This window comes from Lutra lutra, chromosome 10, assembly GCF_902655055.1.
Source record: "Lutra lutra chromosome 10, mLutLut1.2, whole genome shotgun sequence".
Taxonomy (NCBI): domain Eukaryota; kingdom Metazoa; phylum Chordata; class Mammalia; order Carnivora; family Mustelidae; genus Lutra; species Lutra lutra.
Genome location: NC_062287.1, coordinates 56,766,701 through 56,780,583, shown reverse-complemented (window position 1 = coordinate 56,780,583; position 13,883 = coordinate 56,766,701). Strand labels below are relative to the sequence as shown.

The 13,883-nt window shown below is 55.1% G+C and overlaps 1 protein-coding gene across 2 annotated transcripts in view; it reads left to right on the top strand.

The window, feature by feature from the left end:
* Window positions 1-13,883, top strand: part of ARHGEF17 (Rho guanine nucleotide exchange factor 17) — a 56,160-nt gene that overhangs the window by 30,552 nt on the left and 11,725 nt on the right. For both annotated transcript variants that reach the window (XM_047691124.1, XM_047691125.1), the window contains exons 2-3: window positions 7,346-7,423; window positions 12,232-12,414. In XM_047691124.1, the coding sequence (XP_047547080.1) occupies window positions 7,346-7,423; window positions 12,232-12,414 (261 nt within the window). The remainder of the gene's footprint in view (window positions 1-7,345; window positions 7,424-12,231; window positions 12,415-13,883) is intronic.

Genomic DNA, 13,883 nt, shown 5'->3' with positions numbered 1-13,883 from the left:
AGCAGAGCCCTTTGTCCCTCCCTGCCTCTCATCTCCCCTGGCCTAAGGAGGATGGGAGCTGCTTGGTGGGAGGAGGGTATGTGTTGCAGTTGGGTGTGGGGTACGGAGAGGAGAGGAGGGCCCTTACCAGCCACGTCGTACGCTTGTAAAAACGATTCCGAGCCAGACCCACTCCAAGCAACTGCAGATACCCAAAAGGAAAAGAGACGTCAGCACCTAAAAGGAGGGTTCAGTTCAGCCAAACAACAAAAGAACCAGACCTGCACGGGGTGCTCTGGGCATACATGGTGTCCCCGACACCCATCCAGGCTGACCTCACCCTGAGGGGCTCCGATGCCTTGCTGTTGTGGGAATGATCCTTGGACACCCCAATTCAGCAGCTGTGTGCTCCTGTTCCTTCTCTCAGCTTCCTTTCATTCCCCCACCCCACCAGCTCCCCTGTTGCCATGACAACAGGCTTGGATGTAATTAGCCATCTTTAATGAAGCAGCAGCAGCAAGCAGGGCCTCCGCGCCAAGCCCTGCCCCCTTCTCTAGGGCAGCGGCCTCCTGTGAACTCTGCTATCTGGGCACCCACGTGCCTCTGGATTTCTTGACCTCAGGAGGTTGTTCAAACCCTACCTCCTCCAGGAAGGCCTCCCTGAATACCCCCTAACTACCCCCTACCCCAGGTAGAGGTGACTCCCTCTGCTGAGTCCTGTATATTGCCTGGCAGCTCCTGGATGCCAGCCAGAGTGGTTCATCTTTGCAGGGCCTTGTCCTGCTGAAGTGAGTGAGGGCATAGACATACTTTACTAATAAGTCCAAGCTATGCACAGCCCCCCAGCTGCTCAGGGGAGATGAGGCCCTAGGTCACATAGCTGGAGACAGGGTCAGATGGGGGAGGAGGTGCTGAGAGAAAACTAAAGGTGAGTTAAGTAGCCACCATGATCAAGCAATGGGCTAAAGATGGGGCGCTCGATTCATGGCCCTCCTGCTAGTGTGGGATTATCTTTGAGACCTGGCTATTTAGATTTCCCCGGGGGGTGTGTCCATCCTCTGTGCTTAAATCATCACTCCATCGTCAACTGGTCTGGTGGTTCCAAACCCTCCCCCAACATGGCCAGCCCCCAGGGAAGTCCATAATCCAGCCCATAGAGATGATAAGAGGCAGCTGGACTCATTGGATTTCTTGGTTCAATCTAGAGGTAGAGGAGAGCTGGGGGCCCTCCTGGGGGACCCTTGTTCTGCCTCCCAGGGGTAGGAGGGGCTCGGCCAGGACCTGTGCCCTAGGATGGGAATGTGCATTTCCAACACATTCCCTCGGGGTCCACAGGGCCTGCCCTTTGAGAACCAGTGTCATAGAGGGACCAGCAAGGGTGTCGGTGCAGAGGACACACTCATGCTTCCGTTCATTCTTTCACTCAGCAAGCTGGCTCAGGCATTACCCTGGGCCAGGCCCTCTTGGAACACAGGGGAGAGGGCAGCACACACTTAACAAGCCTCTCTCAGGAGTCAGGCTCTGCCCCCTCGTGCAGCCTCACTTCCCTGGGAGCCACCTCACTGCCAGGTGGGGTCACGCCTGTTTTCTCTGGCTACTCTCTCTTGGAATTCTCTGTGCCTGTTTTCATTGTTGACTACTTTGGGATTGTCTGTTGGGAAGTTAAAATTTGAGTGTTGGACATTTTGGATCCTCTGAGGAAGCCAGTGCTGCTGGGCCCATGTCCTGCCCTCTCAGGAGAGGAGAAGGAAGAATTCCCTTGGGTGGGGCTGTGGGGTGTTGATTCACCTGATTCAGGGCTGAATAGGGGAAGATGGCAGGAGGCTGCAAGGGCCAGCAAGGGGTTTATCCTGTGCCTTGGGGCTGCCAGGGAAGATTCCTGAGCAGGGAATTACAGGGTTTGCTTCCCTGTGATGATTGCATAGTGTGGGGAGAGAAGGGAGGGGGAAGAGTTATAGAAGTTTTGTTTATTAGCCAACATCTATGTGCAGAGTGCTGTGGTTTACAAAGGGCCATGGACCCTGCCCTTAGGGGACCTACAGTGTCCCGGGAGGAGATGGCCATCAACCTAGCAATTGTTCAAATGTGTAATTACAAACTATGGTATCTGGTTAAGAAAAACAGAGAATCTTTGAGAGTGCAGAGCAGGTGCACCTGGCCTGATCTGAGGATGAGGATCAGGGAGGGCTTCCTGGAGGAGGTGACAATCACACCAAGATTCATCTTAAAGGAAAAGCAAAAACATTACTAGGAGAGAGCTTGGTTTGTTTCTAAGAGTTAAAACAGAAGTGGTTGCAGCATATCAATCAGAGAAAGGGAATGAGGGGACTAGCTTGGGCAATGGGTCAGAAGGTGTCCACCGTGCCGGAAACCCAGCAGAAAGCAGGTTTGAGGGAGGGCAACAGGAGTTCGGTGAGTGTGGGAGCCCTTAGTACACTGAAGAAGCATAAAGTTAGCCAGCCCAGAGACACAGCAGAGGGACCCCCAGTGAGCTGTAGGGTGCATCAGAGTCCCCTGGTGGGTCGTGGAGGCTGGTACAAAAACAAAGCTCACACTGCCCCCATTCCTGATTAAATGGGTCTGGGATGTGTTCTGGCATCGCCTGCAATTTGAGGACCAGGTCCTGGGGATCATGCTTGGATACATTCTGGAGCATCATCTGGTGATGGTGGTAGGGGTTGTAAATGCCTGAGCCACCCCCCACCCCCATGCTGGGGGGGTGGGTGGAGAGAACTAGGGCTGGAATCCACTAGGACTGTCTCAAGTATAGACACTGGTCATCTGGTTGGGGTGGGAGTAGGCATGACTCAGGGTGGGCCCTTTCTGCTATCATGCCCTAATGCTGTGCACACCCACCCACCCGCCCCCCCCCCCCCTCCGAGGGAGGACAGTGTCAGTTTCCAGGGATGTACATGTATGCTCATCCCTAAATATGTGTGCCTGTTTGTGCCTGGTTCTAGTTGTGTGAGCCGGAAGCATGTGCCACCGTGCAGCACTGGGTCGGGTTCATGTGTGTCCGGGCTCAGGTCTGTATGGGACTCTGTTGATGAGTGTGCACTTGGCCCCCACACCCGTATACAAACCAAGGCCGGAGGACAGGTTTCCATGTATATGGGCCTGTTCAGCGTAGGTCCGTGCGTGCCCGGTTGGGTACAGGTGTGGACAAAAGGCCCATGTCTCCCAGTGTACTGGCCTTTGTCGACTGGTGTGCGCCAACTTCTGTCCTCTGAGGGGGATGGGTACTCAAGGGGAGGCTGCGGCGTGCGGGAGCGGCGGGGGCGAGGTCCTGCAGCCCTCAGCGTGTTGGGGGAGACCCGGCTGCGCGGAAAGGGGGCGGGCGGAGCGGGGGGGGGGCGCGGGGGGCGGGGACTCCCCTCCGCTCCTCTCCGCTCCCCTCCCCCCGCGCCAGCGGCGCCAAGCGCGCCAGGCTCGCCCAGCGCACTCGCGAAGCGGAGGAGGCAACAGCGCCGCCGCCCGGGCCGACGCGATCAGATCGGCGCTGGAACTGACACCGCGGAGGCCGGGCTGAGCCCCTGGAGGGAACGACGGTGGGAGAGAGGGGGCCCACCGTCCCCCGCCGCCCCGGCATCCCCGCTCTGGCGGCGGCCCGGCCGCATGCTTCAGATGGTGAAGACCCTGGCCCAGTTCACCATTGCGCTGGAAGACATGCGCGATCTGGGCCCGGCCACCGCCTCCGGGGAGCCCGCCGGGAGCAGTGGTGCTGACGCTGAGGAGCCTGGGGAGGCCCAGGTACGGGGAGGGGGAGACACAGCCAGGGCCCTGGGCCAAGACCTAGAACCCAGCGCATCCGGGCCTGGGGGAGGCATGGGTAGATGCCGGGGCACAGGACCGGGAACTCGGATCAGGCACACCAGCTGTCCGGCCGTGGGCCTGGGGGCTCAGAGACTAATGATGGGGGCAGGGATGGTGCGGCTGGCAGGGCGTTGAGGTTTGATGGTACCAGAATGCAAGCTTGGGACGGCAGAAGGGCTGGCAACCTCAACTGGGGTGTGGGCCTGTACCCTGAGACCCAGCCTTGGCAAGGCCTAGTGGTTCCTAGTGCGTGATATGGGTCAGGGTGTGGGCAGAGACCCGCTCCGGAGGTATCCTGGGTTCACAGGCTCCGGAAGAAGAGGTTTCATCAGCCTCTTGCCGGCAGGCCTGCAGCAGTCCCCAGGTGTATGTGTGTGCTGGGGGGATGGGGCCTTGGGAATAGCTGATCATGCTCCTGCCTTGCCATTCTCCCCCTGCCATTGGACCTGCTGGGCCTGGAAGGTGTCATGCTGTGGTGGCAATGGTGGTGTCCCCATTCCTGGCTCGGTGCTCTTCTCCTCTGGGGGAAGAGGAGGGGGAGGCTTCCAGGGGCTGTGTCCGTGCCTTTGTGTGTGTCTCTGGGCCCTGTCTCTCATTGTCCTGCTCTCCTGGGCTCCCGCCGGGCCTCTGGTTCTGTCGTCCTCCCCATGCTGTGCTGTGTGTGATGTGTTTCTCCCCACCACCTGACATCTCTGGGCTGAAGGCCCTGGTTCTCAGCTAGGTGACTTGGCCACATTTCCTTTTGGTCTCTTCTCGGAGTGTCTGGCCTTTATGGCTTCTCCTGTGTACATGTGTCTCTGTCTTCATGCTGTGTGTGCAGGGTCTGAAGCTTTGGGTCATGATGTCCCAATCACACTGGTAGAAGAGGCCCCCCTCTATCTCCCTGCTGTATCACTCCAGCCCCCTTCCCTCTCCCACTTCTGCACCCCCTGTAGTAAAGGTCTGAGGATGGGGCTGTTGAGGGGTGACGGGCTCTGGGGGGGAGGCTAGGCCTACAGGGCTGTCCCGCCCAGAACAGGTGGGCCTGCTGATCTGCTTGACAGCTGCATCGCTCCGCTCCTGCCTCCCCACCCCCACGTGCACTCACACCCGTGTCTGGGCACGTGCAGAAGGGCACTCCGTGCAGTGACAGGGAGCTGGCCTTAATTTCCATGCCTCTACCTGACAGCTGAGTGACAGCCCACTGTGCTTTCAAGCAGGAGAAGGCTGGGAAAGGCGGGTGTTGCAGCGTCAGCCTCCCTGCGTGAGTTACCCCAGCCCTCTGCGCTGGCAGGCCCAGCCTCAGCCCTGCCTCCCTCAGGAGGCCTCCCTGCCTGCCCATGACCCTCCGCCCTGGGCCTAGCAGGGCCGGGCCCAGGGAGTGGAAGGGGGAGGGACGCTGCGCCCCTCAGGGCCGAGCCTGGCCCGGTTCTTCTGTCAGGGAGCTCCATGTGGGGCAGGGAGATGAATATAGAAGAGCCATTTTGCTGAGGCAGAGTAAGAACACTGAAGACCCGGCATGTGTGGAGGGAGCTGCCCCGCTTCCCAGCTCCTTGCTTTCACAGTATGGGAGGAAGACATTATTCATTCCATTTCATAGGAGAGAATGTGGGAACCTAGGGCAGTTACCCAAGGTCACAGAGCTCATGAGGGCCCAGCTGGGGACCCTGTGGCCGGTGGCTGGTCAGTCAGTGTGGGCAAGAACTCGGGGTGCTTGGGCCCTAAGACTCAGCATAAGGTGGCTAAAGAAACTCGGGTCAGGGTGCTTGGGTGGCTCAGTCAGTTAAGGGTCCGGCTTTTGGTGTCAGCTCAGGTCATGATCTCAGGATCGTGAGATTGAGCCCCACATCAGGCTCTGTGCTCAGTGGGGAATCCACTTGAGATTCTCTCTGCCCTCTCCCTCTGCCCCTCCTCCTGCTGTCTCATGTACATGCACACTCTTTCTCTCTCAAATAAGTAAATCTTTAAAAAAAAAAAAAAAATAGACTCGGTCCCCACTCTGCCAGTCACTAGCTGTGTGACCGTGGGCAAGTCAATCACCTCTCAGACTTGACTACCTTGTCTATAAAGTGGAGATGATGATACCTGCAAGTGTGAGGCAGAAATGAGGCCATATCTGTGAGTGCTGAGAGGGCTCTGGGGGACAAGGGGAGGACTGAGCATCTGGGCCTTTCCTTGGGAGGCCCTTCTGGCCTTTGAGGCTCTCCCAAACTCTCCATCCTAGGGTGGGCCCAACTGATGTTCGCTCCTACTAGAAGCTGCCCTTGTGTTTTAAGGGCCTTCGAATCACTGAGGGTAGATGATCTGACTGTAGCTGGGGGCTCTGAGGCAAAGCCCAGTGTCTTGTCACCCATCAGAGCATGCAGCTGGTGGGGGTGGGGCAAGGCCAGTCTCCTCCCCTCCCTCAAGGGAGAGCCATTCGCACCCCTCCCACCTGTGAGTTCCTAGCACAGGAGCCTACTTTTCTGAGCATGTCCCATTGTTGACAGGTTTGGGGACAGACTTGGCCCCAAGTCAGAGGGAGGGGATCACCAGATGGGTATACCATCTGGTAAAGGTTTCCTGGAGGAGTGGGCCAGAGGTATAGGAACTGGTGGCAAGGGGCAGTAGGTAGGTAGTAGGTAGGTAAGCTGAGGTCCAGGGAGTCAGACACAGAGAAGGCATCCTCTGCCTGGTTTCTAGCAAAGCTTTCCCACAGAATAGGGGCTGCCCTGTCAGGGCAGGATGGACACCCTATCCCTGGAGGGGCAGGTGCAGAGTCTGGTTGACCCTCAGGGACTCCATACTGTAGACCATCACATGCTTAGGATGGAGGCATTAGCTCCTGGGTCTCCTTTTCCCCATCCTTAAAACGGGAAGAACATCGTCTACCTCACAGGGTAGTCAGGAGGATGAAATAATGATATGCTCAGAGCTGGTGTGGAGTAGGGCTCAGTTAACCTGTTTTTACTGAGAGAATGGATATCCAGCCTTGTCTGAGAGTGGATGAACCCTGCCCCAACCTGGCTGAGTGACCTTTGGTACTGATGTCACCTTTCTGAGTCACCTTTTCTTCATCTGTGGCAGGAGGCCATAGTCTCCACTCTCAGGGATGGTGTGAAGCCCAGCCTGGTAGGGTCTCACCCCGTAGCACTGAGCCTGAAGGAGGGGTTTTTGAAGTTGGCAGCTGGGGTGGGGGGTGGCCTGGAGGCATCTTCCTTTGCCAAGGTAAGAAGTTATTGGTTGTTTTGAGTCCTTTTCAGGAGCCCATTGGGTAACCTCGAAGTGAACAGGAGATCACCAGTTCTACCAGCAGCCATGGGGTGGTGGTGGAGGAGTAAGGGGCACACCCTGGAAGGGGGGCATTTGAGATGTGGGGGGAGGGTGCCCCCTGCACGGGGAGCATGTGAGCAAGTTCTGGCAGAGTGGAGGCCCATGGTGCTTTGGGGTAATAGCTAGCAGCCCTGCATGGTGGGAAAGCAGGCTTTGAAGGCCAGGCAGAGGAAGAGGGTGGGCTCTCTGGGTCATTGTGCCTGCAGGGGGTGGGGTCTTAGGGGAACAAGGCATGCTCACCCTCTGCCTTCTGTCCCCCAAGGACATGCGGAAGCACGTGACCATGACCCTGCTGGACACGGAGCAGTCGTACGTGGAGTCTCTGCGCACCTTGATGCAGGTGAGGCTCGAGGCTATTAACCAGGCCCCTGAGAGCGGCCATTCTGTGTCTAGGAGGCTGTCACACACACGGGAACAAAGCCACTTTTATGGACGGGATGGAGGCTGGAGAGGAGAGAGGAAGGACCCTGGGATACATCACCCCTCTGTGGAGAATCCCCCCCCCCCCATCGTGTGACTATCCCAGAGGAGGAAGCTCCCACCAGGGTGGGGGACAACATGGAGGGGACTTAATAAGGCCAGACAGGCCACCCCAGGGCAGGTGCTCCCTCCTTTTACTGTCCTGCCACCTCCCCCTGGCAGCCCTGGGCCTGAGCTTAGATCTGTGCCCCTGCCCACGGTAGCCCCATCCATTTTATTCATTGACTGGGAAAATGATCATTGAATGGAGTAAAATGCTGGGCACTTGCTGTGTGCCAGGCCCCAGCCCAAGAATAGGAAGCACAAGGATGAATAAGAGAGGCAAGCCGCTGCCGCAGGATCTCATCATCCCATTGGGCACAGAGTTGAGTATATGTTCATTCTCAAAGTATTGAGGGGCCACCTGTGAGGTGAGGGGGTCAGGGAATTTTCCCTGGAGGACGTGCTGTCTTCCTCCCCACCTGTCTTGGCAACAATAGGAACGGCACGTGCAAGGTCAGGTAAGGAGAGGCCAGCATAGAGCACAAAGTGTTGGTCCTCTGTGGATGCAGGGGGCCACATGGTAGAGGCCTTGACTACCAGGAAGAAGGTTTGGACCCTACCAGGGGCCCTGGAGAGTCTGCGAAGGGCTTTGAGCCGGGGGTGGCATGTCGTCTCATTCATGCTTTACATAGTCTATCTGACTGCTAGGAAGGTTGACAGCCAAGGGGGGCAGCCACTGAGGGTGGGTGAGGGAGGAGAGGCCAGGACCAGAGCAGAAGCCACAGGGAAGGAGCATCGGGACAGACACTCAGGAAGTGGACTGATCAGGCCAGGCCTGGTAGCTGGTCGGCTGTGGGATAATGCTTGACTCCTGGTCTGGGTGATGGAAGCACTGTAAGAGCCCCACACGTGAAAGTTGGGGTGAGATGGCCAGATCAGGTTCTGATGGGGGAAAGCCCCCAGCTCAGGGTGCACATGTAGGCCTGGGGCCCAGGACTAAGAACATGGATCCCAGCTGAGGGGGCCTGGCCTTGACAAATTCACTCAAGCCATCTAGTCAGACTGAGAACAAAGAACAGAAGGTAGAGCCCTGGAAACATCCAGAGTGTGCAATCATTTTCTCTGCAGATCCGCAATGAGCATCTTCTGGGTGCGGACCGTGTTCTTGGTGAGGGTTCAGCAGAGACCATGAGTGATAAGGTCCTGTCTCCTAGAGCTCATGGTCTCCGGCAGACACGGACAGTAACCAGCCAGGCAAACCTCACGTGAGGAGAGATGCAGGTTCACAAGTGCGCAGAGGGTGTATCCGTAACAACTGAGTATTGTCCAGCCAGAGAAGGGAGGAAATTCTGACATGTGCCACAACATGGGTGAACCTCAAGGACACGAGGCTAAACCAAAGTGAGCCAGTCACAAGAGGACAGATACTGTATGACTGCACTTCTGTGGGTCACCTAGGATGGCCAAGTTCATAGAAACAGAAAAGTCGAATGGTGCTTGCCAGGGCCTGGGGGAGGGGAAGTGGAAGATAGTGTTTAATGGGTATGGAGTTGTGGTTTGGGAAGATGGGAAAGTTCCAGAGGGTGTTGGGGATGATGGTTCCACAGCAACGTGAAGGTTTTTAATGTGAGTGTACTAACTGTACTTAAAAATGATTGAAATTGGCAAGTTTTATGGTGTTTATATACATTAGTTTTATTATTTTATTTTATTTTTTAAAAGATTTTTATCTAGTTATTTGAGAGACAGAGACAGATAGTGACAGAGATCATGAGAGAGAGCAAAAGTAGGGAGGAGAGAGAGAAGCAGGCTTCCCACTGAGCAGGGAGCCCGATGCAGGGCTCGATCCCAGGACTTTGGGATCATGACCTGAGCCAAAGGCAGAGGCTTAACCCATTGAGCCACCCAGGGGCCCCCACGTTGCTTTTTTATATTAAAAATAAGCACACAGTGGCTCTCCCTTTCCCCCTGCTTGGGTTCCCTCTCCCGCTGTGTCTCTCTTTGTCAAGTAAATAAATAAAATCTTTTTTAAAAAATAAAGAAAAAATAAGTGCATGGAAAGAGGAGATCATAGAACGGGGCCTGCCTTGGTGTCACAGGCCATGGAGGGCTTCTCTGAGGTTGGGGTGTTCAGCGGAGACCTGAAGGTTGGGCAAGCGTTAAGCAGCGGGAGAGCCTGGAGGGCACCCTTCTGGCAGCTGGGACAGCGGGAACAAAGGCTGGAGGCTGGAGGAAACCTGGAGCAGTTAGCCCTGGAGAGGTGGCCGGGGTGGCTGCTATGCAAGGTGCTGGGACACAACTAGAATGCCGTCTTTTAGCCTTGCCCTTGGCCGCTAGGCAGTGGTAGTTATGCAGGGGTCCAGCAGGGTGTGGGGTTCTTTGGGGTCTCCTGGGTGGGAGTTGAAGGCATTGGGGTCAGGCAGTCCAAGGTTTGAGTCACTCGCCTCCCTGCTGTGTGATGCTAGCCTAGTCACCTTGCTTCTCTGAGCCTTGGTGCTTTTGTATGCAGAATGTGAGTATCACACCCATGTCCTGGTGCTAAGGTGCAGAGGTAACAAAGCTGCTCTTGCCTTGTTCACACCCGGGAGGCTGGCGCGACCCGGGCAGGGCGCTCTGCCTTTCACTCTCCTGGCCAGTTCAGCGCTGCACATGTGGAGGCTTGCAGGACCTGCCAGGAGGAGAGCTAAAGATAGTTCTCAGAAGGCTGGACTGAGAGTATGGGCAGGAGAGTGTCAGCCGAATGGACTCCACGGCCCTAGTGTTCCCTCACAGTGACCACTGCCACCTGCATTGATTGGTATCCTCCCTGCAAGACAGGAGTTTCTTTTTTTTTCCTTTCTTTAAATTGAGGTATAATTAACATATGGTGTTACATTAGTGTCATGTGTAGGCCAGGCTTGGTATTTCTTTAAAGAAGAAAAACAGAGGTTAACAGAGGCGATGGGATTTGAACCCACATCCTAAGGCTACACCTTTCCTCAGGGTCACCCTCCCACTTTGAGCCTTTCTTTAACCCCCGAATTCCCAGCCAACAACCCCTCTTTTCCCTGACCCAGCCCCCTTCACCCAGCACTCCGGACCTTGTCTTTTTTCCCACAGTACTTACTGCCTTCTAACACACATGTAATAATTTCAATATTTATGGCGTTTGTTTTCTGCCTCTCTCCACTGAGGTGTCAGCTCAACAAGCACGGGGACTTTTGTCTACCCCCAGGTGCCGCCTGGTGCTTAGAAGGCGGGACACTCAGTAGTTGCCCAGTGAGTACGTGATGAGTGGGTGCAGGTGTTGGCTTCTAGAAGGTTCTGGATCAGGTTCTCTGCTTAGTCTTTCCTCCCACTGTGTGCCTGCTCCTGTGTGGGGTGCAGTTTATCTCCTCTCCTTGTGAGACAGCAGGCCGCCTCACCGTCCCCACATACCTCCCCCCCACCTCCCACCCCACCCCCAGCCAGAGAAGACCCTGGCTCAGACTGGCCTAGGAATTCTTTTTTTTTTTTTTTTAAGATTTTATTTATTTATTTGACAGACAGAAATCACAAGTAGGCAGAGAGAAGGGGAAGCAGGCTCCCCACTGAGCAGAGAGCGGGATGCGGTGGGAGGGTGGGGGGGGCTCGATCCCAGGACCCTGGGATCATGACCCGACCGGAAGGCAGAGGCACCCACTGAGCCACCCAGGTGCCCCTGGCCTAGGAATTCTAGGAGGGAGGCTGCCTGCCTGCCCCTTCACCATCACCCGCTGGCCTTTTAAGAATCCCCAACCGGGCAAGAGGATTCTGTTGAGCCTGACTTTCTCGAGGCTGTTATATCAAGCCAGTTTTTAAAAATGTTTGATATAAAGTTTGCCAGAACATTGCATTACTTTTTCAAACATCCTCATTTCTTGGGCTTGTAGTTAGAGTTTCGGCCAGTAGAGAGCAACCGCTGCGTGAGCACGCGTACTGCGAAGCAGGGCTCTTCATTCTCAGGAATCCGGGTTGAAGGCAGATGGGAGGCGAAAAAGAGTTTTAATCAGACTTGACCGTAGCCCTGAAAACCATGAAAACAGTGCTCACATGGTGGCATGAAAGGCCTCCCAGGCCCCTCCTTGCTTTATTTCCCCAACAGCAGTTCTCAACTTTTAACTTTCCACATGTAACTGATTTGAAGATAAACATCTCTGAATTCCAGGTTCATCCTGTAATTGATAGCATATGATAACTTAATTGGCAGCAATTTTTTTCTTAAAGATTTAATGAAATGTGGTTTATTTTTGTTTCTTCCTCATATCTGTGTGTTCCATCACACTAGACTGTAAGCTCCGCTGGGCAGGGAGTTTGGTCTTCCTTGCTCACTGCTGAACTGTGCCTGTGCACAGTGACTGCTCAGTGAAGTGTCTGCTGAGTTAGCGCATGTGGGTCTCCCAGGAGCCCAGTCTTCTTGCTTTCCTCACTCCACTCTCTGCGGGTTCATGCATCCAACAAACTTTTACTGAGCCACTCACCCCCATCTTATGCCAGGCCCTGGGCCGCACAGTGAGAGGTGTGGGGATAGGTCTTCCTCTCTCTGCTAGAGCTCTCAGTCTAACGAGGGAGATCCAGAGGCATGGCCATTGAGTCATAGGCTCAGGTGATTTCGTATGCCCCCCATGCCAGTGGGTTGGGATGCCATCCCTCTGAGGGTACCTGGACTGACCTGTAGCGGACCCCCAGGGCTACATGCAGCCGCTGAAGCAGCCAGAGAACTCCTTGCTCTGTGACCCATCGCTGGTGGATGAGATCTTCGACCAGATCCCCGAGCTCCTGGAGCACCACGAACAGTTCCTCGAGCAGGTGCGGCACTGTGTGCAGACCTGGCACGCCCAGCAGAAGGTGGGAGACCTGCTCGTCCAGTCGGTGAGTGGCCCTGCTGCCCGCTGCTACAGCCCCCACGAGCCTGGGCCCCTCCTGGAAGGGGATGACTGCTGCCATGGACCCCTCACCCTCCCCCACTCCACCTGGACACTGACTCTGATCCCAGGTCCAACCCCAGAACCTGGGCAGACAGTGGCACTGACTCCAGCCCTGGGGTTGACCTGAACCTGGACACCCCAAAACCTCAGAGCTTGGCTAGACTCTGGCACAGACCCCAGCCCCAACCAGTTCCTGACCCTGATCCTGGACCCAGCTTTAGTTGCTGGCACTAACTTTGACCCTAGTCCTGAACTCGAGCTGGTCCTGACACTGACCCAGACCTCAGCGGTTGCTGGTACTGACCTCAGCCCTTACGTTGACTAGCTCTTTTCTCCATCCAGCATTTTAATCAGATAGCTAACTACTTGGCACTTAAGTGCTAGCCATTATTCTAAATACATTACATAAATCCACAAGGCTAGGAGAAAGGTGCAATTATTCTCCCAAGTTTAAAGTGGATGACTCTGCAGCATAGAGAGAAAGTAACCTGATCAAGGTCACAGTGAGTGGTAAAGGGTTCAGGCTCCAAGAGCTGCGGCTCCAGTGCCCACACTCTGCCCCAGTCTGTGCCCCCCTTCATCACGAGCACGCCCCCACCTGTGAGCTCTTCAGGATCCCACAATAGTGAATGGGACCTTAGAAAAGGTATTGGCTTCAAAACTCAAAAAGAGCTGTAAAAGCAAAGCTAATAAACATTTAATTAAATGTCTGTAAAAACATAGCACACCATTTTCTTTAGTTGTTAAATATAGTATTGTTTATACGAGCTTAATTGCATTTGAAAAAACTTAAGTTACATTTTGTTTTTTGGCCAGAATTCCCAGGAATGCACGGTGATGACTGATAAATCATAGCCAAACACAAACTAAACTGCTTACTCAGAGCCAAATGATTTCAAAAACAAAATTGTAAAATGCCTTTCAAAAATTGTACTAGCAAACAAACAAAAACAAACTTACAAACTTACCTGTTGTTGTGAGATGTGGATGTTCATTCATGTGTTTGTGATGATGTGGGTGGGCCTTGGGCCTAAGAAGGTCTTAGAAGATGTCTGCTGACCCTGAACGGATGTGGCAAGAACTCTGATGGGACCCCCGTTGGGTGCTGACACCTCCAGGCCATTGCCACCCTCGCTGTCACCAGGCTCATCCCCTGTCTGGACTTGGATGCTGACCATGGTCTACGAGCAGAAGCCCTGGTCCCAGGGAAGGGTCAGCAGAGCAAGCTTGGGCCCAGGGTGGGCTGGGGCATAAGGGCTGTCTTCTTCTCCGAGCCTCTGCTCTGTAGCACATCCTGGGCCTGGGGAGGGGGACAGTCAGTACCTTAGAGACACAGGAGCTTGTGGGCCCAGAGGGGCCAGAAACAAATACCACCATAGGGCCCTTAATCCATCCGTGGTTCAGCTGACACAG